The 27,402-nt window shown below is 38.4% G+C and overlaps 1 protein-coding gene across 6 annotated transcripts in view; it reads right to left on the bottom strand.

The window, feature by feature from the left end:
• Positions 1–27,402, bottom strand: part of NRF1 (nuclear respiratory factor 1) — a 146,080-nt gene that overhangs the window by 66,849 nt on the left and 51,829 nt on the right. For all 6 annotated transcript variants that reach the window (XM_043589515.1, XM_043589519.1, XM_043589516.1 and 3 more), the window contains exons 3-4: positions 21,028–21,142; positions 18,846–18,972 (exon numbers count right to left, since the gene is read on the bottom strand). In XM_043589515.1, coding sequence (XP_043445450.1) covers positions 18,846–18,972; positions 21,028–21,142 — 242 coding nt within the window. The remainder of the gene's footprint in view (positions 1–18,845; positions 18,973–21,027; positions 21,143–27,402) is intronic.

Genomic DNA, 27,402 nt, shown 5'->3' with positions numbered 1-27,402 from the left:
CTTCCTGCAAGGCCAGACTACCCAACAGGTGATTCGGTGCTTGAGAGGCTGGGCTGAAAGCATCTGAGATAAAAACAAGAAGCATATACTGTAGTTGTATGTCAAAGGTGCCACTGTCACTATAAGGCTCAGGGCCAAAAGAGAGCCCTGCAGGTCATGCCTTCCTTGTTTCTGGTACTCCCTGGTGACAGAGGTCAACTTCAAATCCACGATGTCTCCGTAGCTCAGACATATGGGTCTGAACCAGATGTCATTGTTCTGACTCCTTTCCTTCTACTACCAGTGAAAGGCCTCTCCAAAGACAGAGAACTTAACAGCAGCGCATTTGTACATACACACATTCTTCCATGATGAGCACAAATAGTAGGCAGACACAGGACCCCACCACCACCAATAACGGGTGCATTCACTTACAAGGACACCGGGCGGGGGGGATAAGGACACCTTCGTGGATAACACGAAAGCCAGGGAATTTTGGAAATGTGACAAGGTGAGGCAGGAAATTAACCTGTTTTCGGGGCTCACGCCATTATCTTAGGAAATAAGGGAAGAGAAAATGAGGTATCCCAGAAATTAGGATAATGTTTGAGTCCTAGGTTTTCTACTCCAGACTGGACTCTCAATCAGGACAAGTTTCCTTGTAAGTATCTCATTATGAGGGCTAAAAAAAGAAAGATTCTCATACTCCACCTCAAGCCTGTGGGAAACTAAAAATCATCGTTGGCTATGAAGTACAACTTTGGCAGTTATAGAACCTTCCAAATAGGTCAACAATGGAGGGGATGACAGAAAAATTGTATAAAGGCGTAGAATCGTTATCATCCTACAGATTCAGTTTTATCCTGGTTTCTAACAAAAAAAGAAAGTTTGAAAAATCATTGCCAACACGTATTTATTATAACAAAAGCAGCTGGTGTTGCCATGCCCACTTAAGGATTTATATGTTCTGCTTTCTAGGTTTCTGTATCTGATGTAGAGCATTTACACTACCAGCCCACAGAAAAACTCAATCTTATTAGCCTAAGTTCTGGTCTTTGAACTTTAATGTATTAGGTTAAATCATTATATTAGTATGCAGGCCCACAGTAAGGATATATATAAATATACTTATTTATAAAAATAAATTTCACTGTGTTGGAAATACCTGGCATTCAAAGACAGGAAATCATTAGATTATTACTATTACATTATTAGCTAGTTTCAAACAATTTTGGTCATTTTTACGGGTCAGTAAAATTCTAGGAATTTATAACCACGCATTTTGCTAAACTTATCAGTGCCATATAACTCCTTAAAAATATCCTGAGTATCACAAAAAAAAAAAAAAAAACAATTGTTGGTAGAGCATTCCTCCAAGTAATTTACAACAAAACTTGAGCTGTGACCACAGTTTTTTAAGGTTGCTCAGTAAAGTTTCCCAGAATTATCAAGCTAGTGGTTTAATTCTATCACCTCTGAAATGCGTATTTTTTCATATTTAAATGTCCTCTGAAATTGGGATACCTCTTTTTTAAAATTGTTGAGATAGACAGACAGAGTGTGAGCAGGCAAGGGGCAGAAAGGGGGAGACAGAATCCGAAGCAGGCTCTAGGCTCTGAGCTGTCAACACAGAGCCTGACATGGGGCTTGAACCCACGAACCGCGAGATCATGACCTGAGCCCAAGTCGGACGCTTAATCAACTGAACCGCCCAGGTGTCCCTGAAATTGGGATACATCTGAAAACTGCTGTGGATGAGGCAACCTGGGGCACAGTTGTCACTTCCTGCACATATGAACATGGCTGTTATCCCTGGGAGCAATGCAATCCCTTGCCTTTTCAATCAACAAACCATTGAGCAACATTTGAGAAAGAATGTGAGTCTCGGTTATAGTTGGATAATCTCCCCAGTGATATTTCTGGTAAGATCAAGAAGCCCCAGCATCAAACTTGTTGCAGCTTGGAGACAACAGCAGATCACTTTCTTTTTCTTTTTCTTTTCAGAGCACTTTCTAAAGACATGCAGCACCACCCATATGCTCTTGATGGCACCGAGGACAATATCACATGAAATGTCACAGCCAATGAGGTCTTTGAAACAAGAAGTCATTCAGAAGCACTGAGCTGTGAAAGTGAGGAAGTTTTAGGAGTATCAATTTATTTCACTTTCATTTTCCTTTTTATGTATTATATAAAAAGGCAATGTGATTAAAATCTATGTCTAAATAAGCTTGAAAAAGTTCTTTCAATAAACATAAAATAAAAATTCTAAGTGATAAGCACTGTGCCAGAGTTTGTCAATGTTTTTTCTTTCTTCATGGTAAATAAACAATGGTGCATCTTATAACTGCTGATGTCGTAGATATGATGAAATAGAGGTTTGTTTTTTCCAACTTCTGTCCTCTACTTCAAAAACCACAGCTTAAGCCTTTATTACTTCATACCAATGTCACTGTCAACTCACTGGTTTTACAAAGTTAAAAACCACTTAAAAACAAAATCGGCTGGTCTGTCTACCAATCTCTCTTCCCCCAATTCATCCTATTGACCAAAGACATTTAAAATATCTGAGCCCAGGGTGCCTGGCTGGCTCAGTTAGTAGAGCATGTGACTCTTGATCTCAGGGTTGTGAGTTCAAACTTATGTTGGGTATAGAGATTCCTTTAAAAAAAAAAAAAAGTATTAAAAAAAATCTCAGCCCCTTTGGGACTATATGAAAATAAGTAAGTTTCTGAAACACTGAATACGGTTTACTGATCACTTACCAGGTGCCAAGCACTGCATATATTATCTCAATTAATCTTCACACAATTCTATAAGGAAAATTGTAGTATACCCATTGTACAGCTAAGAAAAACAAGGCTTAATGAACTTAAGTAACTTCCCCAAATTATATAGCTAGTATAACAGTAATATAGGTATAAACCAAACTAATTTTTATCTAGCTCCAAAGCCTGTATGTTCAGCCACTTAGCTATCATTTCTTTTTTTCTCAAAACCATCTCTACAGCTCCCCACTTCTCACAGGATGAAGGCCAAACTCTCAGTCCAGCATTTCAACCTTTCTAATCATTCCCTACTTTCCCACTGGGGCCACCAGATAACAGTTGTGCCTGCCCAGTTCTGTAGACTATGGGGACGGCACCCTCTTAGTTGGCCAGCTTCCTCACTAACTTTTGCATCTAGCAAGTTCTTTTCTACCTCTGGGTCTTTAATTCCGCTTCCTATCCAAACATTATCCATCTTTCAAGGCCCAACCCCATTTCCACTTCTTTTAAGAAAAATCCCCAAGTGTTCTACCCATAATTCTCTTACTCCTTTTTAAATTCCTACAAACTCAAATGGTCACTTAGATTGTTACATATACTGTATACAACTAGTGTGTGACATCACTGAGCACAGGGACTGGGTCTTTTATTTAACATATATTATGAAACAGTTGACATCCTCAGACATGTGCAGAAGATATATTAACAAACATTCTCGTAACTGCCAGAGATGGAAAGCGTTTAGGGTGTTTACAAGAGCCATCAGAGTTCTGGGCACAGAATGTGCTTGTTGAGGATTTAGGAACTGGCTGCCACAAACATAGTATCAACAGGCCTTTCGTCTGGTTGAAAAAACAGTCCCCGGGGCGCCTGGGTGGCGCAGTCGGTTACGCGTCCGACTTCAGCCAGGTCACGATCTCGCGGTCCGTGAGTTCGAGCCCCGCGTCAGGCTCTGGGCTGATGGCTCAGAGCCTGGAGCCTGTTTCCGATTCTGTGTCTCCCTCTCTCTCTGCCCCTCCCCTGTTCATGCTCTGTCTCTCTCTGTCCCAAAAATAAATAAACGTTGAAAAAAAAAATTTAAAAAAAAAAAGAAAAAACAGTCCCCGACAAAATACCATAGTTCTATATACCTGAAGCTTTTCTGGAGAAAAAACACGTCTTCAGGAAGGTCCCATGGAAGATTAAAGATAATTTTTTTTAATCTCGGAGCTCCTCTAAAATGAAAAATATATTGCCATCTCAGGTAAACAAAAAGATGCCCCAGTGCAGAGCTGCCCTCAGACCCGTGATCCTGAAGGACACCTGGCGTGGAGCCAGGCCAGACTCTGGCCCATGAAGCTATGTTGGCTTCACCCTGTTCTCTCTCTAGCCCCAATGTTAGCCTCTGTCCTTCCCCGCCTCAGTCCAGATTCCTAATTTTCCCCTCGCCCCCGGATCCCTAGTTTTGGACCTTGAAACCTCAAAGGACTTGGATGGAATTCTTATCTCCTCCTACTTTGTACCTAACAGTGTTAGTTATTTGTTAAGTACGTAGATAAATGAAGATTTTTTACTTTACTATTTTTTTTACCTTACTATTTTTAAACATTTTAATTCCAGTAAACATATAGCGTTATACTAGTTTCAGGTGTACAATATAGTGATTCACCAATTCTACACATTACTCAGTGCTCATCATGGTAAGTGTACTCTTAATCCCCTTACCTGCTTCGCCCATCCACTCCACCCCCCTCTGGTAATCATCCGTTTGTTCTCTAAAGTTAAGAGTCTGCTTTTTGGTTTCTCTCTTTTTTTTCTTTGTTCATTTGTTTTGCTTCTTAAATTCCACATATGAGTGAAACTATAAGGTATTTTTACTTTACTATTTTTTAAATATGCTTCCACATTTCCTAACTCAAAGCTATTTTTAAAAACCTATACAAAAAAGTGAATGACTTAGAACAAGAAATCATGACCAACTCCAGGGCTCACCCATCTACTGGGAAAGAGGAATTAAAGGCAGAAGAATGATTTCAAAGAAGCTGGTGACAACCCCAGAGCTACCTCTTGCCTCTGTGACTATGACTAATTTCTGTACCTGTAGAACTGGTTAGTCATAGCCAGTGTGTCCCCATCTAACTGCTATGGATTATTTTTTTTTAATTTTTTTTAATGTTTATTTATTTTTGATGGAAAGAGAGACAGTGTGGGCGGGGGAGCGGGGTGGGCAGAGAGAGAGAGAGAGGGAGACACAGAATCTGAAGCAGGCTCCAGGCTCTGAGCTGTCAGCACAGAGCCTGACGCAGGGCTTGAACCCACAAACCATGAGACCATGGCCTGAGCCGAAGTCGGATGCTCAACTGACTGAGCCACCCAGGCACCCCACTGCTATGGATTATTAACTCTGAGAAAAGAGCTACATCTCCAGAGACTCTTGAAGTTCTTCTAAAAACAGATAGAAATTCTCTCTCTGTTCCTCAACAAAATATTTCTAGGCCTATTCCTACTACACCTATAAAAGTATGGGATATGGCAGTAAGCCAAGAGAATGCCCTCAGGGCACAGCAACTTAAAAAATCTACCATTTGCCAATGCTTCTCATGCCAGCTCTCTCTAAACATATATGGGGGATGATAATCAACTTTAATTAATTTCTACTGCTCCCCAGTGAGGTAGGTATTATCTTACACATGAGGACACTGAGCAACATATAGGAAAAATCCATGTGAGGAACTATACAAAAAAAATCAAAGCTTAAAAACAGATTTCACAAATGTGGAGTTATAGTTATACATGCCCACTCTAGCTTAATACCAACCCATTGGCAAAACTGAATGAGCTTGTCTAAATGTTAATAATGCCACGTTTTACTATGGGAGCCACACCTTCACTTAAGAAGGATATTCAAAAAGGGTCAAAACACTCAATGGAGCTGCTCTGGAGGTCTTTTAACTTGTTTTTTGTTTTAAAAAGCTGAGGCTGAAGGTGGCAAAGGTTTTAAACTGCAGAGAACATTAGATCTGAAAGTCTAGATCCCAAGCGACGTAGAGAAGCCTTGAGCTTCTGGATAAGGAAATCTCGTTCTACATCACGGTCGAAGGCTCTTTCTGAGAGTTTAGCTGGTTTTATTTCACTATCCCACATTACAAGGATAGACATGGCATATGTGACTTCTGAACCCGGCAGCTCCCCCATCCAGCCAGCCATCAAACAAATATTTATTATTCATCTCCTGTATGTGAGGCACTGTGCTAAGGAAGGGCTGGGGACAAAATGGAAAGCAAAATCAGTCACAGGGTCCCATTATTGTGTATATTCCTGTTTAGTGGAGAGGACAAACAAAAAATAAATGTACAATTACAAGCCAGGACAAGTACTATAAAGAAGGACACAAGCTAACTTCGTAGTTCTTTACTTCCCAAGGTCTCAATTGAGATCCAATGTAGGATTAGAGCCTAGAAACCAAATCTGCATTGCTGAGTGCTGCCGAATGTTTAAGACGCTTTTTTTCATGCAACAAATATTACCGAGCAACTACTCGTGGCAGGGGGAATGTGCGGCACTGGGAGCACAATGGAGAACAAAGTAGATCCAGCCCCTCCTGTCTTGGGGTTCACAATCTAGCTGGGGACAGACAGTGATCAAATAATCACACAAATAAGAGTGCATCTGTAGTAAGTAGGCGGAGGTGCGGTGAGAGCCTTGGCTAGAATGAGGGGCTGTGACTTATGCAGGTGAGAGAAGGCTTTGCAGAAGAAGTGTCGAGTGAACTGAATTCTTAAGTACAAGTCAGAGTTATAAGGTGAGGAAGGTCAGAAAGAGAGCAAACTGGAGTTAAGAGCATACACAAAAGCTCTGTGGAGGGATGACACAGTTTGTGCAAAGGAGTGAGCGGGCACTCTTGTGGCTGGAGTGGAGAGAAGCTGGGGAGGGGGGAAGATATGGCTAGAGGTGGAGGAGAGTCACGCAAAGGCCTCCTGCAGAAAGGGAACTGGATGGACACCAGAGTTGGTAGCCAGGCTTGTGGCAATGGAAAGAGAGAAAATTGGGCGCATTTGAGAGCTATTTAGGAAATGGAGAACAAAATAATGGGTATGGGGAAGAGAGGAGAGAGGGAGGTGCCAGAAATGGCTCTATGTTTCTGCCTCGCATAACTGGATGAGGGACAGACAGACACTGAACTAGACATAAGAATTTTTTTTTGGTGGAGGAGAAGATTTAAGTTTATAGTTTTGCTCAAGTTGAAGTGCTATTAAGATATCTAGGAGGAGATTTTTCTCTTTCCTGTTCTATTTCGGTGACAATCTTTTGGGAAGTATTTTTGATAATGTCTGTTTTCTGTTATTTGTATCTTTAATGTATATAGGAATAACTTTTCTTTCTTTTTTAAAAACTGCATACAAACATATGGGCAGGCATATAGATGGAATTTCACTTTTTTTTTTTAAGATTTTATTTTTTAAAAAAATTTTTAAAAATGTTTTTATTTATTTTGGAGACAAAGAGAGACAGAGCATGAGCAGGGGAGGGGCAGAGACAGAGGGAGACACAGAATCCAAAGCAGGCTCCAGGCTCTGAGCTGTCAGCACAGAGCTTGACGCGGGGCTCGAACTCACAGACCGTGAGATCATGACCTGAGCTGAAGTCGGACGCTCAACCGACTGAGCCACCCAGGAGTCCCTTTAAGATTTTGTTTTTAAGTAATCTCTACATGCAACGTGGGACTTGAACCCACAACCCTGAGATGAAGAGTCACATGCTCTACCTACTGAGCCAGCCAGGTGCCCCCCAAATTTCACTTCTATGTCCTACTATCTTTCACCCCATCACTCACTCACCCTCAAGGTGCCCTGATGGCCTCCCCTCTTGTTTCTGCGGGTGTGACCAAGAAGAGGGAAAGGAGGAGTGACTTCTGGTGTTCATTACCACCACCAGAAAAATGCGCTTTAAACTGTCTCCTTTCCTCCCCAGAAAGAAGCAGGTAGTAGCTACAGTGGGTATTTGCTTTATAACAACCATCCTGACCTTTCTTTCACAGGACTGTGGAGAACTGAAAGGTAGCTCTGTTCCCTTTTAGAAGAAGAGGCAAGGACTAAGGAAATGAGATTAAATTTGAAACCCCATATTTAATGCCCTAGACAAACCTATGGAAGATGTAATACTCCATCACCTTGAACCCAAATCCCAACAGTGGCTCTATTACACAGAAGTTGGGGAATCTTAGGCAAATCACTTAGCCTCTCTGGTCTAGTATTCTCTTACAAAATGAAAATAATAATATCCCTACACCTCCAGGCTATTGCCAGAATTACTGAGACTATGTATACTTCAAAGTTTTTTTAATAGTTTTTATAAAAAATGATACAAATGTTAGTAACTTTACTAACCATATATTTGCTATACTATACAAATGCAGAGGTTCCATAAACATGTATAAAATGCAGATTTAATTTTAAAGTAGGACCAGACTCTTTGTATGGTTCCATAACCTGCTTTGTTCATTTAATACAATATCACCATTTGAAAATGTTAAGAAAAAGATCTATGTCATGATATTTAATGGCAGGATAGCAGTGCTATCTCTGGATGGGCCATCAATTTAATCCCTTATCTTTAAACATTTAGGTTATTCTAAATTTTAAAAAAATACTATAAAGAGTACAGTGACTAATGTACATACATCTTTGCCCACTTAACCAATTATTTCCTCAAGATAAAATTTCAGAAGGAAGCTGGGTTAAAAAGTGTACATTTGGGCACTTTTTATACAAGTTGCCAATCTGCCCTGTAGAAAATTACACAGTTTAAACTGTCTGAGATACCAACATTGCAAGATGTACATCTTTTTCACGTTTGCCATTCCCAGGCCATGTAAAATGGCTTTCTGTTTTAATTCCCATTCTTTGAAAATTTTGGGTTTGTTAGACATTTGTGGGGCGCCTGGGTGGCGCAGTCAGTTAAGCGTCTGACTTCAGCCAGGTCACGATCTCGCGGTCCGGGAGTTCGAGCCCCGTGTCGGGCTCTGTGCTGACTGCTCAGAGCCTGGAGCCTGTTTCCGATTCTGTGTCTCCCTCTCTCTCTGCCCCTCCCCCGTTCATGCTCTGTCTCTCTCTGTCCCAAAAATAAATAAACGTTGAAAAAAAAAATTTTTTTTTAAAAGACATTTGTATTTCCTCCTTCTGTTAATGTCTTTTTCTCTTTTGTCTTTGGGTGTCTGAAAATAGAATTTTAAATGAAAAATTTAAATATCCAGGAAGATGTAAAGAACAGTAAATAAGTGCTTCTACCCTCACCACCCAGATTCAATAATTGTCAATATTTTGGCATAATTACTTTATCTTCCATCTGTACATATACATACACATGCAATGTTGCTGGGGCTAACCACTTAAAGTATATTTTAAACACTTCTAAATACTTTAGCATGCATCCTGGAAATATCAGGGCATTTTCATATATAACTATAATACAATGATCACATCCTACAGAAATAACAGAATTCCTTAATATCACCTAATAGCTAATCCATATTCAAACCTATCTTTGGGTCTTTGTTATTCATCTGTTCATATTTTTGTTGACTTTTGAGAGCTCTTTATATATTAAGAATATTAATCATTAGTTCACTACTTACTGTATGATCCTGAACAAATTACTTAAGCTCTCAAACCCTCAAATTGTTACATCTGTAAAGCACAAATAACAACAGATATATATATATATATATATAGATATATATATATATATATAAAATAGGGTTATTGTGATGATTAAGTAAAAATCATAAATATAAAGTACTCAGCAGAAAACAGGCATGTTAAAAATACTCAATAAATTATAATTGCTGTTATTAATCTGAAAACATTTTTTCCAGTTTGTTGTAAGCCATTTAATTTTATTTACAGTGCTTTGCTATACACCCTAATTGTAGGCAAGAAGGTAATATGGGCAGAACGCTGAAAAATATTTACAAAACATTTTAACATCAACTATTAAAGGCCTTGTAAAGTTTCCAATCCCCCCCTTTTATTTTTATTTTTTAACATTTATTTATTTCTTTGAGACAGAGAGAGACAGAGCACGAATGGGGGAGGGTCAGAGAGAGAGGGAGACACAGAATCCGAAGCAGGCTCCGAGCTGTCAGCACAGAGCCCGACGCGGGGCTCGAACTCACAGACCGTGAGATCGTGACCTGAGCCAAAGTTGGACGCTCAACCGACTGAGCTACCCAGGCGCCCCTCCAATCCCCTTTTAACAAGCTCATAAAATAACAGACAATCTTGAATCTGAAATCCATATTCCAAAACTGAACAGCCCTACTGAATTTTAATTTTCCTAGAGTTCTCAGCAGCTTCCAGCTAGAAAAGCAAAAAGGAAGATTAAGGAAGGCTTCAGGCAGGACAAAATGCAAGTATCAGTTTTAAAATTATTAAATGAGATTATACATACAAAGTGCTTATAACATATCTACAGTATAGTTACACCTACAGTATATATGCCACAGTAAGCACTCAATAAATGTTAGACCTTATTATAAAATCTAAATCATTTCCTTAACTTTTATTAACAAGAGATTATGTGTAATACATTGCATACTGATTATGGTAAACAATGGCTTTAATTATTTAATATCACTTTCTATACCAGTGTATAGTAAGATTAAGGAATATCCTGCACCTTGCAAGTCAACAGAGGTCACCCAAAATAATCGGAGCATAGTGTTTCCTTTGAGGGATAGAGTTTAATTAGTTTTTCAATTTTGTACATATTATTGTTCTACTGAGGTTTAGGTATATTTTAGTGATTTTACTTTTTACTAACTTACCCACTTAGTTGAGATTTTTAATTTAGAAGAACAGAATTAATGCACAGAATTTCCTTACAATTTTCAATCTATTCGTATCTGCAGTTAAAATTCTTACCTAATTTCTAAGTCTATATATTTGCTTTCTTCTCCCTTTTCCTCAACTAGCATGCTAGAAATTTTTCTATTCCATTGGATTTTTCATAGTATCATTTCTGAAATGTAACAATTCTACTTTTTCTGCTCACAGACTCGTTCATTTCTTCCACATGTTTATTCTGTTTTTTCTTAGACTCATGTTAATATTCCCTTTCCAGCTTCTCGAATTCAATAGTTTCTTTTCCATCTTTCTTGCGTATATAAAAAAATTAAGACAGTGAATATTCCTTTGAGTACCAGTTCGAATCATATTTTTTAAGTTTCGCTTTACATTTTTTAAAGTTTATTTATTTTTGAGAGAGAGACTCCCAAGCAGGCTCCACACTGTTAGCACAGACAACTCGGGGCCCAATTCCACAAAATGTGGGATCATGACCTGAGCTGAAATCAAGAGGTGGACGCTTAACCCAATGAGCCACCCAGGTGCCACACCTCCCTAACCATTTTTTAAAAGTTTAAGAAGTATGCATGCATGTATGTATCAGCATTTTAAAATTTCCATGTAGCTAAAAAATTTTTCCTGTCCATCTTTTGATTTTAAGTTCAAAATTTCCTGTAATTTGGTCAAAAATATGGCCTATATAATTCCACTACTGGGTATTTACCCAAAGAAAATGAAAACACTAATTTGAAAAGATATACGTGTCCTATAATGTTTATTGCAGCATTATTTACAATAGCCAAGATATAGAAGCAACCCAAGTGTCCATCCATAATAGATGGATAAAAAAGAGGTGGTGTACATACATAATGCAATATTTCTCAGCCATAAAAAAAGAATGAAATCTTACCATTTGCAACATGGATGTATGTAAAAGGTAAAATGCTAAGTGAAGTAAGTCAGAGAGAAAGACAAATACCACATGATTTCATTCACATGTGGAATTTAAGAAACAAAACAAACGAAAAACACCAACAAACAAAAAAACAGACTCTTAAATACAGAGAACAAACTGTTGGCTGCCAGGGGTGAGGGATGAATAAAATAGATATAAGATATTCAAGAGTACACTTAGCTTGAGCACTGAGCAATTTACAGAATCACTGAACCACTGAATTGTGTACCCAAAACTAATATAATACTGTATGTTAATTATATTTCAGTTTTAAAAAAAGAGAAATTTGTAGTTCTGGATGAAAAACAAAATTAAAGTAGTTCCTTGAATAAAAAAACATATGGCTTGTATAGTTTCTGCATTTTGTAATTTATTAAGATTTTTGTTGGGGCCTAATATATGGTCAATTCTTATAATTCATTCATGTTATTTTTCAAATATGGCATATTATCTCCTTGTGTAGTAATAATACTAGCATACATATCTTCTTTTTTTAAATGTTTTTTGAATGTTTATTTATTTTTGAGAAAGAGAAAGAGAGAGAGAGAGAGAGACAGAGCATGAGTGGGGGAGGGGCAGAGAGAGAGGGAGACACAGAATCCAAAGCAGGCTCCAGGCTCTGAGCTGTCAGCACAGAGCCCAACACGGGGCTGAAACTCACGAGCCGTGAGATCATGACCTGAGCCGAAGTTGGACGCTCAACCGACTGAGCCACCCAGGCTCCCCTAGCATACGTATCTTCTATATTAACCTTGTTTATTCTTTTATTCAGATTTCTATATTCTTACTTACAGTTTTCTTCCTTAATCTGACCAAGATTATTAAGGCCTCCTTAATCTGACCAACATTGAGGCCTCCTGGCACTGTCATTTTTAAAAATTTTTCTTATATTTGTAATTTTTTGATCTACACACTTTGCTTTAATGGTAGTTGAGGCATAAAAAGTTCAGTGTAAATTTATACTGTTTATCAATACCAAATTACCTCTGGTTCTCAGTTAATATTGTCTCAAGAATTTGGCTTTGTCTGATATTAATGCTGTAATCCATGATTCATTTTTGTAGGCATTTATCTGACATGCCTTTGCCTATTATTGTACTTTTAACATTTTTAACAGCTTTATTGAGACTATAATTCATACACCTTACCTACTAGTTTCATATGACTGACACAGGTATCGCTAACTTAGTGGCTTAAAACAACAGAAATTCATTTTCTTAGTTTTTCACTGGGCTAAAGTCAAGGTTATTGGCAAGGCTGGTCCTTTTGGAGGATCTAGGCGGAGTCCATTTCCTTGTCTTGTCTAGCTACTCCTAGCCTGTATTCTTTGGCCCCTGACCCCTTCTCTTGCATCCAACCTTTTACTCCTAACAACACATCTTCTATTTCCTTATCCATCTCCCTTTGTCTCCCTCTTATAAAGACAGTGTGGTTAGGCTTAGGGCCTACCTGGATAATCTAGGGCAATCTCCCCATCTCAAAATTGTTAACCTAATCACATCACAAAGTCCTTTTTGCCACACAAGGTAACACACCAAAGTTCCAGGGATTCAGACCTGGATATCCTTGGGGGTCACTATTCAGCCTATCAGACCATACAATTCACCATTTAAAGTGTACAATTCAACCTTTTTAAGTATATATGTAGGGTTGTGCAAGCATCATCATAATCTAATTTTAGAACACTTTGATTCCCTTTAAAATAAACTCCATACTCATTGGCTGTCACTTTCCATTCCTCCCTCCCACCTCTCCAACCTGGCAACGACTAATTTACTTTCCGTCTCTACAGATTTGCCTGTTCTGGACACTGCATATACATGGAATCATACAACCTGTGGTCTTTTGTGACTGGGATCTTTTACTTGGTGCAATGTTTCCAAGGTTCATCCATGCTGTAGTTTTTATCAGTATTTCATTCCCTCTTACTGCTGAATAACAGTCCGTATATGGATAATAACACATTTTATTTATCCGTTCATCAGCTGATGAACATTTGGGTTGTTCCCACTTTGTGGCTATTATGAATAATGCTGTTAAAAATATCATGTGTAAGTTTTATGTATAAGTCTTGCTGCTATGGACACTGTGTGTATAAGATTTGTTTTCAGTTCTCTTGGGTAAACCTAGGAGCAGAATTGCCAGGTCATGTGGTAACTCTACTTTTAAGATTTTAAGAAACTGCCAAACTGCTTTCTGAAACATCTGTATCATTTTATGTTCCCAGTAGCAATGTACGGAGGGTTCCAATTTCTGCACATTCTCAACAACACTTACTGGTGTCCATCTTTTTGATTATAATAATCCTGTCTAATTCTGGTTTTGGTTTTCATTTCCCTAATGACTATTCATCATTAGTGCTCATATACTTGCTGGCCACTTCTCTATCTCTCTATATATTTGGAGAAATAGGTATTCGGATTTGTTGCCATTTTTAAAAAACTTTTAGTGTAGTTGTAAACAATTTACATGAGTTTCAGCTATTACAACATAGTGATTTGACAACTCTATGCATTATGCTATGCTCATAAGTGTAGCTATTGTCACCATACAACGCTATTATAATACCACTGAGTATATAGCCTGTACTGTACCTTTCATCCCCAGGACGTATTCATTCCATAATTGGAAACTTGTACCTCCCGCTCCCCTCTACCCATCTGCCCCCCTTTACCTGCCTGCCCATCCCCACCACTCCCCTCTGGCAATCACCAATTTGTTCTCTATTTATGAGTCTGTTTCTGGTTGGTTTGGTTTGTTTTTTAGATTCCGCATATAACCGAAATCATATGATACTTGTCTTTCTCTGTCTGACTCATTTCACTTAGCGTAATACCCTCTAGAGTACATATTTGTTGTCACAAATGGCAAGATTTCATTCTTTTTTATGGCTGAGTAATATTCCATTGTAGACATATACTACCTCTTCTTTATCCATTCATCAATGGATGGACACTTAGGTTGCCCCCACATCTTGGCAACTGTAAATAATGCTGCAGTAAACATAGGGGTACATATATCTTTTTGAATTAGTGTTTTTATGTTCTTCTGTAAATACCCAGTCGTAGAATTACTGGATTGTATGGTATTTCTTTTTCTCTTTTTTAAGTTTATTTATTTTGACAGACAGAGAGAGCGAGCGGTTTGGGGGCAGAGAGAGAGAGATAGAGAAAGAATCCCAGCAGGCTCCATACTGCCGGCACAGAGCCCAATGGTGGGGCTCAGACCCACAAACAGCAAGTTCATGACCTGAGCTGAAACCAAGAGTCCGACAGTTAACAGAGTGAGCCACCCAGGTGCCCCTGGTTATTTATTTCTTCTCAAAAAAAAAAAAAAAAGAAAAAAAAAAGAAAAAATTTAAGTTTTATTTATTTTTGAGAGACAGAGAGAGAAAGAGAGAGAGAGAATCAGTGGGGGACAGGCAGAGAGAGAGAGAGGGAGAGAATCCCAAGCCTGCTCCACACTGCCAGGGCAGAGCTCGAACCCATGAACCACGAGATCATGAACTGAGTCAAAGTTGGACACTCAACTGACTGAGCCACCCAGGTGCCCCTCTATTTTTAATTTTTTAAGAAACCTCCATACTGCTTTCCACAGTGGCTGTACCAAAGTATATTTCTACCAACAGTGCACAAGTGGTGTTTCCTCTACATCCCCACCAACACTTGTTACTTCTTGTTTTGGTACTGGCCATTCTGACAGGTGTGATGTGATATCTCACTGCGGTTTTGATTTGCATTTCCCTGATGATGAATGAGGTTGAGCATCTTCTAATATATCTGTTGGCTACCTGTAGGTATTCTTTGGAAAAATGTCTACTCAGGTCCTCTGCCCCTTTTTTAATTGGATTGTTGGTTTTCTGGTATTGAGCTATGTAACTTCTTAATGTATTTTGGATATTAACTCCTTAACAGATATATCATTTACAAGTATCCTCTCACATCGGGGCACCTGGGTGGCTCAGTCAGTTGGACATCTGACTTTGGCTCAGGTCATGATCTTGTCATTTGTGAGTCTGAACCTTGCACTGGGCTCTGTGCTGGCAGCTCGGAGCCTGGAGCCTGCTTAGGATTCTGTGTTTCCCTCTCTCTCTCTGCCCCTCCTCTACTCATGCTCTGTCTCTCTCTCTCAAAAATAAAATAAACGTTTAGAGCAATGTCTTAAAAAACAAACAAACGGGGCACCTGGGTGGCGCAGTCGGTTAAGCGTCCGACTTCAGCCAGCTCACGATCTCGCGGTCTGCGAGTTCGAGCCCCGCGTCAGGCTCTGGGCTGATGGCTCAGAGCCTGGAGCCTGTTTCCGATTCTGTGTCTCCCTCTCTCTCTGCCCCTCCCCCGTTCATGCTCTGTCTCTCTCTGTCCCAAAAATAAGTAAACGTTGAAAAAACAAACAAACAAGTATCCTCTCACATTCAGCAGATGGCCTTTTCATTATGTTGATGGCTTCCTTTGTTGTACAAAAAGCTTATTTTGGTGTAGTCCTAATAATTTATTTTTGCTCATTTGCCTTGCCTGAGGAGACACATCCATAAATATCTTGATGAGGCCAACGTACAAGAAATTACTGCCCATGTTTTCTTCTAAGAGTTTTATAGTTTTAGGTCTCACATTAGGTTTTTAATCCATTTTGAGTTTATTTTTGTGAATGATGTAAGAAATGGTCTAGTTTCATTCTTCTGCATGTAGCTGTCTAGTGTTCCCAGCACCATTTTTTGAAGAGACTTTCTTTCCTTCATTGTATATTCTTGCCTCCATGGTCATAGATTAATTGACCACATAACAGTGGATTCATTTCTGGGCTTTCTATTCCATTCCATTGATCTATGTGTCTGTTTTTTGTGCCAGTACCATACTGTTTTGATTATTAAAGCTTTGTAATATAGTGTGAAATCTGGGATTGTGATACCTCCAGCTGTGTTCTTTCTCAAGACTGTGTTGGCTATTCGAGGTCTTTTGTGGATCCATACAAATTTCAGGATTATTTGTTCTGCTTCTATGAAAAATCCTATTGGTATTTTGATTGGGATTGCACTGAATCTGTAGATTACTTTGGGTAGTATGGACATTTTAACAATATTAATTCTTCCAATCCATGAGCAAAAAAATATCTTTCTTTTTGTTTGTGTTGTCATCAATTTTCTTCATCATTGTTGTATATTTTTCAGAGTACTGGTCTTCCACCTCCTTGGTTAAGTTTATTCCTAAGTATTTTATTCTTTTTCGGCGCAATTGTAAATAGAATTATTTTCTTCATTTCTGTTTCTGCTACTTTGTTATTAGTGTATGAAGTGCATCAAATTTCTGTATATGAATTTTGTATCCTGCAACAATTCATTTATGCATTCTAACAGATTTTTGGTGGAGTCTATAGGGTATTCTAAATATAGTATAATGTCATCTGCAAATAGTGACAGATTGTTTGCCATTTTAAAATTGGGCTGTCTTTTTATTGTTGAATTCTGAAAGTTCTTTATATATTCTGCATTCAAGTTATTTGTCACATACATAATTTGCAAATATTTTCTCCCATTCTGTGGATTGTCTTTTCACTTTCTTAATGGTATCATTTACAGCCACTCTGGACATTTGTGGTCAATGTAAGTATGTCACATAAATTAAATACAGTTGGGTTTTGGTTTAGATTATTGTTGTTCCATCTGAAAGAAAATCTTTGTCTTTCTCAAAGGAGTTAATCTGTTTATATTTACGATTTATAACAGAATTAATTGATCTCACTCAAATTACTTTGTTCTATATACTGTGTTTTTTTAATTCCTTTTACATGGACTTTTTTTTTTTCTCTTTAGTGTTCTGAAGACATATGTTGCTTCTATTTCTACTAGTATTTATTCTTTAGCTTGTATTTATCAAATGTCAGTCAGTGAAAAAATAGCTACTGCTTTTTATCTCAGTTTAGTTTATCATACAATAGTTTGCTTCTGTTTCATAGAGTCTATACCTTTTTGTACCCTATGGAAGACTCCAACAATCTCCCAAAAACTTCTTTTTGATTTTTTTTTTTTAAAGATTTTAAGTAATCTCTACACCCAACATGGGGTTCGACTTACAATCCTGAGGTCAAGAGTCATGCACGCTCAACTTACTGAGCCAGCCAGGCACCCCTCTTTTCAGTGAGTAATTTTCAGAGGTATTTTTCTGAGTCTTCTAGATGAGTCTTTTTCATAGGTCACATTACTATTAGTAGCAGTAAAATTATTTTAAATTTTTAACACCGAAGAAAAGAAGACATGCCCAGATTTCATGTTTGTGAACATCATGACACTAATGAGTGCTTCTCAGGTGCCATTTTGAGGCAGAAGCCTTCCACCATACTCTTCTAAGGAAAGGTCCTAACATGCATCCCATTCTAGGGCCTCAGGAATTTTTGGCAAAACACAAAAATGTTGAAAAGGAACTAAGACATTTGTATGTGAAAGAAAAACCAATAAACAAAATTTCACTAATCAGTCATAAATTCCTAAAATATCTATATTTTATATGGGAGAAATCTAACAAATGTCTCTTTAGCTAATAAATGTTATCCTAATAAAAACAAAATATAATTTAAATCTGGACAGACCATTATTCTAAGTTATTTTGGCCAGAGAAAAAGCAGTTCACATAGCATAAGTATGCAAGGGTAAAATACTATCTTTATCAACTTAGCTATGGATAGTTAGGCAATCAAAATATTCAACTCTATTTCTAAACTGAAGCAGAGTGCTAAATCGATTTCTTTGAAGAAATGCAAGAGATTTAAATAGGCAACTCAAATTCGGACAACCAGTAAAATGCTTCCTGAGGTTTGTCTCATGAAATTTGTATTGTGGAATTATTTCCCACTTTGTTTCTGACATAAACCAGTAACTTTCTTACAAAACCTGCATGGGTTTCTTACCAAACATAATACCACTTTCCCCCCTTGCGTCTGATAGATAGCAACGTATCTATCAGATAGGATATCTGATAGGGTAGAATATGTGGTTATAATAAGTAGAAACAGAAATAAAGGCTCCTGGCTGATTCAGCTGGTGGAATATGTGACTCTTAACCTTGAGGTTGTGAGTTCAAGCCCTGTGTTGGGTATAGAGCTTACTTTAAAAGAAAAATATTTTTAAAAAAAGAAAGAAAGAAAGAAAGAAACAGAAATAATCCTTTTTATTTTGATCTACATAAAGTAGTTTGAAAATGGGTCCCACTCCCACCCCTGGATGAGGGGAGGATAGGAGTAATAGCTATTGTACTAGACAGAGGATCAAAAGAATGAACAACAACCCACAGAAAGCAAAGAGTATCTGAGAACGCAGCTGAGTCTTCTTACCACATTCTCCAAAGGTGCTGCACCAAACACTTTAAAGACAGGGTTGGGTTTGGAGGGTGAGATACAGAGGACAATAGCTTGCTGTCCCACTCGAGTAGTATATTCATCCAATGTGGCTCGAAGTTTCCTGAATCAGAGAATGAAAAAAGAATAAAAACAGTTAAAGGAAATTATGGTGACACAGAAATTATGGTGACACAGAAACAAAACTTACTTTGACAATGTATTCTGATTAGATACAGGTGTTTTGTTTTGTTTTGTTTTTTATGTGAAATGTGAAAAGGGGAGTGTGAGGTTGGATAGCTCATTCATTTAAAATATGTGCATACCTCTAGTCCTAAAGGCCAATGACTAGCCCACTGATATACGGGTCGGCCACAAGTTTGCTTCAGGATACAGACATGACACAATGTTGAACATGGAGAGTATAATTCTTCCGGAACCACCAAAGGGGTTTTCTCTTACTGCTACTTATAATAATAAAGATTACTGCTGAGAGGTATTCTTGTAGACTTTATCATATCATCTCCACACTTAATGAAACTCACAAACTGCGAGACGTAAGCCAAAGTCAGTCACTTAACCAACTGAGCCACCCAGGCGCCCCGCTCTATTAGTTTTAAGACGCTATAATTTCTGTCCTGGATTACTACAATAACCTCCTAATTACTCACCCTGCTTCCTTTCTTATACACCCAAATTCTATTCTCAACATGGCAGCCCAAGGGATCCTTTTAAAATATACATTAGGGGGCATCTGGGTGACTCAGTTAAGTGTCCTACTCTTGATTTTGGCTCAGGTCATGATCTCACAGTTTATGAGATCGACCGCCCTGTCAGGCTCTGCGCTGACAGCTCGGAGCCTGCTTGGGATTCTCTCTCTCTTCCTGCACCCCTCTGCCACTCCGCCTCCCCATACTCTCTTTCCCCCTCTCCTTCTGCCCTTCCCCCACTAGCACACACACACACTCTCTCTCTCTCTCAAAATAAATAAATATTAAAAATATATATATATAAATCAGACCATATCACTGCTTTGGTCAAAAGCCTTCACTGACTTCTTGGGGCACCTGGGTGGCTCAGTCAGTTAGGCATCTGACTTGATTTTGCCTCAGGCCATGATCTCAGTTTGTGAGTTCGAGCCCCACACTGGGCTCCGTATTGACGGTATGGAGCTTGCTTAGAATTCTCTCTCTTTCCCTCTCTTTCTCTGCCTCTTCCCCCCCTCCCCAAAATAAAGAAATAAACTTAAAAAAAAAAAAAAAGCTTTCATTGACTGCCCATCTCACTCAGAACAAGAGTCAAAGCCCTTATACTGGACCAAAGACCCCATGACATGGCTCTCTACTACTTTTTTTTTTTTTTTAAGAGACATACAGTGAGGGTGAGTGGGGGAGGCAGGGGGAAAGAAAATCTTAAGCAGACTCCAAACCCAGCACGGGAGCCAATACAGAGCTCGATCTCACGACCCTGAGATCATGACCTGAGCTGAAATCAAGAGTCAGACACTCAACCAACTGAGCCACCCAGGCGCCCTTTATCATATATACCACTACTCTGACTCAATCTCCTCTCATTCCCTCCCCGACTGTTCCCCAAACATGACAACCATGTTCCATCCTACTTCAGAAACTTTGTTCTTGCTATTCCCTGTCTGAAAAGCTCTTTCCCTAGACGTCAACAATGCCCTTGCACTTACTTCAGATCTCTGTTCAAAGTTTGCCCGTCAAAGAAGACTTCCCAGACTACCGCTGTAAAATAAACTACTCTATATCCCCAAGCCCCAACCTTTCTATTTTCCTTACTCCACTTTATTTTTTCCCAAAGTACCTACCTTCATTTGACATTTTTCTTTTTTCCCCCCACTAGAATAAGAGCTCTTTAAGGGAATTTGTTGTGTTCACTGTTCTATTCCTAGAACCGTGTCTAGGAAGGCCTAGAACAATGTCTGGCACAGAGCCGGCATAAAAATTTTCTCTGAATGAACTGAAGTGATATTATACATCTGTTCATCATTTCTAGTTTCATTTACTTAATTCCATAGGAGTACTCTGAAGTCTAACTCTGCCATCAAGGGATCTAACTCGGTATCCTCAACGCACCACATAACATACGTTCTAACTGTCATCCGCACCGTGCAGCGTTTGAGGAACAGCAACGATATGGATAAGGGAGCCCTCACCGAAGCAAACGTGTTTGCTGTCTCTTCCGGATAGATGGATTAGACTCAAACACATGAGGCCGTTTCCGTTTCTTTCCTGTTGCCACAGCAGCAGCAGCAGCCATTCCCACGGGACCTGGAATAACAACGTATGCGCGACATCAGGCAAAGCCTGTCAACTGTACAAGACAGAAAACAGAGGTACAAACAAGGCAGCACTTATCTCCTAATATCTTCTCAAAACAGAATGTTCCTGATATGATCAACATACTTCATTATTGTGCAACATGAGTCATATTTTCATTTACCAATAAAACTTACAATGAATCTAAAAAAGTGATGGACTTAAACACCTCCCGACCGTACACTAGCTAAATTTTACATCATGCGTTGGTTGCCAGCATGCCCATACTGTTGAGGCAATATTCTCAGAGGTGCCAGATGAAGCTGCAGCATTGAGAGGAAGAGCTTGCCAAAAGAAAACAAAATCACAGATTTCAAATCTCACTTCCATCCCTGTGCCCCTCTTTCCATTACCCCAAGTTAAAGAAGTCAGAGGCAATCATTCATACTTGGATCTCAAACAGTAACAACACCTGTAAGAGGAGTATCTGCAAGAATATTATCTTAATCGGATATTCTTTCCTTACATATCTGAGAAATGTGCCTAAAATGGAGTTGTTGATCACAAAAAACCTGACGCCGGCAGGAAAGAGATGAAAACCGTGCCACTCTTAAGGAAAACATGTTAATAAAAGTTGGTCTGGCTTGCCCTGAGATTAAAATGAAGCGTAGGCCCTAAGGAATTATTGGAGTCTCGGATCCATGGGACCTCAATATATCAAGGACATTCCATTTTTTTTTCTTTTTTTAAGCAGATGATCCACTTTTATCTTTTTTTGTAAACCCTATAAAAAGCTAAAATGAAAATTATATTTACTCACATTTATACTGGCATATGTGTTATATATGTTCTAAGTGGCTCAATTAAAATAAGCCTCCCTGGGGGTGCCTGGGTGGCTGTTAGTTAAGCATCTGACTTCAGCTCAGGTCATGATCTCACGGTTCATGAGCCTGAGCACCGCGTCAGGCTCTGTGCGACAGCTCAGAGCCTGGAGCCTGCTTCAGATTCTGTGTCTCCCTCTCTCTCTGCCCCTCCCCTCCTCACATTCTGTCTGTCCGTCCTTCTCTCAAAAATAAACATTAAAAAATATTTAAATAAGCCTCCCTGAAAATCTAGACAAATCTCTCTACATGTTATTTAGTAGTATAATCAGTCTGACTTAAATAAATTCTTCTAAAGAGCCCCAGAGCAAGTCAAAAAATAAATTCATCCTTTTTACCTTCTTTTCCAACATAAACAGCTGATAGATGAAAAAATCTTACTGATGCATTTATCCAGCATTTTATTTTTTTTTAAATTGTGATAAGAACACTGAACAGGAGACCTACCATATTAACTTTTTAAAAATTTTATCTTCATTTATTCCTTCTCTGATGCTCTTCCTTTTTTTAATTTTATTTTTTTAATCTACTATATTAAAATTTTAAGTGTGTAAGACAGGCACTATTTTGTATGCCAGATTTCTAGAATTTATTCATCCTGCATAATTGAAACTTTACACCTGTTGAAGAACAACTCTTCATTTCCACACCCCCGTCCCTGGCAACTACCATTGTACCCCTGTTCCTGTGAGTTTGACTAATACCTCATATAAGTGAAATCATGCAGGATCTGTTCTTCTGTAACTGGCTTATTTCACTTAGCATAATGCCCTCAAGGTTCACCCAGGTTGTTGCCATATGGCAGGATTTCCTTCCTTTCAATGGTTGGATAATATTCCATTCTATATAGGAGCTCCTGGGTGGTTCAGTCAGTTAAGCGTAAGTCTTGATTTTGGCTCAGGTTATGATCTTACAGTTCATGAGACCGAGCCCCCTGTTGGCTGTGCTCTGACAGCACAGAACCTGCTTGGGATATTCTCTCTCTCTCCCTCTCCCTTCTTCCCTCCCTCCCTCCCTCACCTGTTTGCACACTCTCTCTCTCTTTCAAAATTAAAAAAAAAAAAAAACCAAACATTTAAAAAGATATTCCCTTCCAGATATACACATTTTCTTTAGCCATTCATCCATCAGTGAACATCTGAATTGCTTCCACAACTTAGTTATTGTGAATAATGAACATGGGAATGCAAATAACTCTACGAGGTCTTAATTTCAATTCTTCCAAATAGATATCCAGAGGTGGAATTGCTGGGTCATAGGGTAGTTCTATTTTTAATTTTTTGCAGAAACTTCATACTGTTTTCCACAGAGGCTGTACCATTTTACATTCCCACCAACAGCATACAAGGTTCCAATTTCTCCATATCCTTGCTAATATTTATCTTCTGTTTTTTGTTGTTGTTTTTTTAAATGCTTACTCATGACAGAGAGCACAAGAGGGAGAGGGGCAGAGAGAGAGAGAGAGAGAGAGAGAGAGAGAGAGAGAGAGACAGAATCTGTGTTGATAGCACAGAGCCCAATGGGGGACTTAATCTCATGAACCATGAGATCATGTCCTGAGCCAAAATCAAGAGTCAAATGCTTAACTGACTGAGCCACCCAGGCCACCCCCCCACCGCCTTTTTTTATAAGAGCCATCCTTACAGGTGTTAGGTAACATCTCATGTGGTTTCAATTTGCATCTCCTTGATAATTAGTAATGTTGAGCATCTTTTCATGGGCCTGTTGACCATTTGTACATCTTCTTTAGAGAGATGTCTACTTCAGTCCTTTGTCCATTTAAAAAAATTTTTTTTTAACTTTTTATTATTGAGAGACAGAGAGACACAGAGCGTGAGCAGGGAGGGGTAGAGAGAGGGGGAGACACAGAATCTGAAGTAGGCTCCAGGCTCAGAGCTGTCAGCCCAGAGCCCGACACGGGGCTCAAACTCACAAACTGTAAGATCCATGACCTGAGCTGAAGTTGGTTGTTTAACCAACTGAGCCACCCAGGTGCCCCTGTCCATTTTTTAATCAGGTTATTTGTTTTTATTCTATTGAGTTGTAGGAGTCCAACACTTTATTACTAAAACTTTCAAATATAGAGCAAAGTTGAAAGATTTTTATGGCAAATATTCATATATCTACCACTTACACTCTACTATTAATATTTTACTATCTGCATCTATCCATCTTTTTTTTTTTTTAAGTTTTTTAAAGACTGTTTTATTTTTAAGTAACCTCTACACCCGACATGGGGCTTGAACTCACAAGCCTCCAGATCAAGAGTTGCATGCTCTACTGACTGAGCATGAGACAGCCAGGTGCCCCCATCCATCTCTCTACCCATATCATTTTTTAAATTCTGATGCATGTATGGTTCTCCTAAGTATTCAGTAGGAAAATCATGGGCTAGAGTTCTATATTTGTTTATAATTTTTTCTTTTGAGGTAAAATTTACCTATACTGCAATGTAAAAATCTTAAGTGTAACTTCAATCAATTTTGAAAAATGTACACACCGATGATAACTAATCTATCAAGATATATAATACCACTGCTACACAAAGTTCTCTTATGTCCCCTCCCAGTCAGTTCCCTATCCAATCTCCCAAAAAGTACCTACAATTCTGATTTTTATCATCCTATATTAATTCTGCCTATTCTAGGACTTCAAATAAATAGAAATCATACAGAATATACTTTTTTGTGTAAGGTTTCTTTCACTTAGAATAATGTCTTCGAGGTTCATCCACACTGTTATATGTATTAGTAGTTTGTTCCTTTTTATTGATGAGTAATATTCCATAGTATGAATAAGTCATAGTTAACCCATTACCCTACTGATAGACACTCAGGGAATTTCAAGTTTTAGGCTATTAAGAATAAAGATGCTTAATTAATTTATGAATTCAATACAATTCAAATAAAAGTCCCAGTATGGGTTTTTGTGGACATTGATAAATTGATCTTAAAATTTAAATGGAAATGCAAAAGGCCAAGAACGGCCAGGATAACTGTGAAGAATTTTAAGAATTTTAAAAGGTGCACGCCTATCAAATATCAGTAGTTACTATAAAGTAGTTACTATAAAGCAATAGTCATTAAGACAGTGTAGAACTGCCTGAAGGCTAGACAAATAAACCAATGCAACGTAATGAAGAGTTCACACACATCTTGTGTCAGAAGACCAAAGTGGGAAAAGGATGAATTATTAAAAATATGGTACTGGGGTGCACCTGCGTGGCTCAGTCGGTTAAGCATCTGATTTCAGCTCAGGTCATGATCTCGTGGTTCATGGGTTCGAGCCCCGCACCGGGCTCTGTGCTGACAGCTCAGAGCCTGGCACCTGCTGCGGATTCTGTGTCTCCCTCTCTCTGCTCCTCCCCTGCTAACACACTGTCCCTCTCCCCAAAATAAATAAACATTTTAAAAGATTAAAAAAAAAAAAAGGGTACTGGGACAGGGGTGCCTGGATGGCTCAGTCAGTTGAATGTCTCTTGATTTTGGCTCAGGTCATGATCTCATGGTTCGCGGTTTCAAGCCCTGCATCAGGCTCTGTGCTGACAGTTCTGAGCTTGGATAGTGCTTCACATTCTGTGTCTACCCGTCTCTCTGCCCCTCCCCGTCTTGTGTGCGTGCACGTGCGTGCTCTCTCTCACCCCCCCTCAAAAATAAATAAACATCAGAAAAAAAATTTTAAAAACCCAACACAGTAAAAATCTTCATAACTTCTATAATACACTGTTGTAGAGCATTTATAAATGCAGGGTTAAGAATTCCTTAAATAAGACTCCAAAAGGATAAACTGATAAATTTCACAATAATATAAATTAAAACCTTTATGGACAAAAAGAAATAATAAAAACTTAGGGAAAGGAGTGGTCAACAAATTGGGAGAAGATAATAAATGCAATGTATATTATCAAGAACAGTATTAAATTTATATCAATAACTCTTACAAATCAATAAGAAAAAAAACGATAACCCAAATGGACAAAGGCATAAATAGGAAATGTGCACAAGAAGAAAAGTGAATAGTCAAAAAAGATCTGAAATGGTGCTCTATCTTGTCTTTCTGCACTGTCTGGAGCCTCTTGCTCAGACACAAGTAAATTCAACCAACAGCGAGATATTATTTCGTATTCATCCAACTGGCAAAACCAAAAAACGATTGGCAATACCAAATCTGGTATGGATTGGAAGCAAAAGGCACTCGAACATATTGCTTGTGGGAATGTAAGTTCACACAACGATCTGGAAAGACATTTGGAACATTTAGTAAAGTTGAAAATGTGCCCATCTTTGCCCTCTAATTCTCCTCTTGGGTATACCCTTCAGCATTGTTTTCAAACTGCAGGTTTCTGTTCTTTGGTGGTTCATGAGTAATTTGGGGTTTTGTTTTGTTTTGTTTTGTTGTATTTTGTGTTTTTTAAAATAAAATGAAATGAAGTGAAAGATTCTAGAACATACCAGAGAGCATGTCACTTGCAGAGGGGTGTTACTCCATGAGAAACTTACTCAATTATATGTGCATTCATTTCTCCTAGATCACAATGTAAAATGTATCACTGTGGGAACTGTCGAGAGTTTGAAAACCAATGCCAAAAGAAACTCTCACAATTTGTACAAGAAGACACAAAATAATTTTCATTTGCAGCTACTGTAATAGCAAAAACTTATACAACCTAAATGTTATAATGATATATGATGTATTTAGATGATGAATGGAATACCAAATAACAGTTAAAATAAAACTGCCACATTATCAATATGAATGAAATCTCAAAAAAAAAACTGAATAAACAATGTTACACAGAGAGAGGATTAGAAATGATATCATTTATATAAAATTTAACGCATGTCAAACCAGGTTCAGTATTATTTATTGATACATAGGTGTACAGCAGAAGTATAAAAGAAATGCATGAGAATGAGAAAGATCAACTTTAGAATAGCGGTTACCTCAGCGGCGGGAGAGAAAAGAATAGGATTAGAAAAGCAGCAACCTGCTTCCCTTCCCTCTCCATTCACCTTACTTCATTATTTCCTCCAGAGTCCTCCGTGCTCTTTATTTTACTTTATTATTTGTACCCTTCTCTCCACCACTGGTCTGCAAGCTACTGTAAGAGCAAGCTCCTGCCTGTCTTGTTTGTGGTGGCTATACACAGTGACAGAGAGTATACAGTAATTCCTCAATAATTGCTGAATGGTTAAATGGTGTATCATTCCTACTAGCTAGGCCTCAGTTTCCACATCTGCCACGTGAAAGTGTTAGATTAGACTCCTTTCCTAATTTTAACACTATGACAATTCAGCACATACAGTAATGTAGCAAAACTCTGTCTCAAAAGCATCTTCCTTCCTAGGAAAGAAGTTGACCTGGATTCATTATGTTAGGATGCCCTCTTCT

This window comes from Prionailurus bengalensis, chromosome A2 (assembly GCF_016509475.1).
Source record: "Prionailurus bengalensis isolate Pbe53 chromosome A2, Fcat_Pben_1.1_paternal_pri, whole genome shotgun sequence".
NCBI classification, from domain to species: Eukaryota; Metazoa; Chordata; class Mammalia; order Carnivora; family Felidae; genus Prionailurus; species Prionailurus bengalensis.
This window is presented reverse-complemented; position numbering and strand designations above follow the sequence as displayed.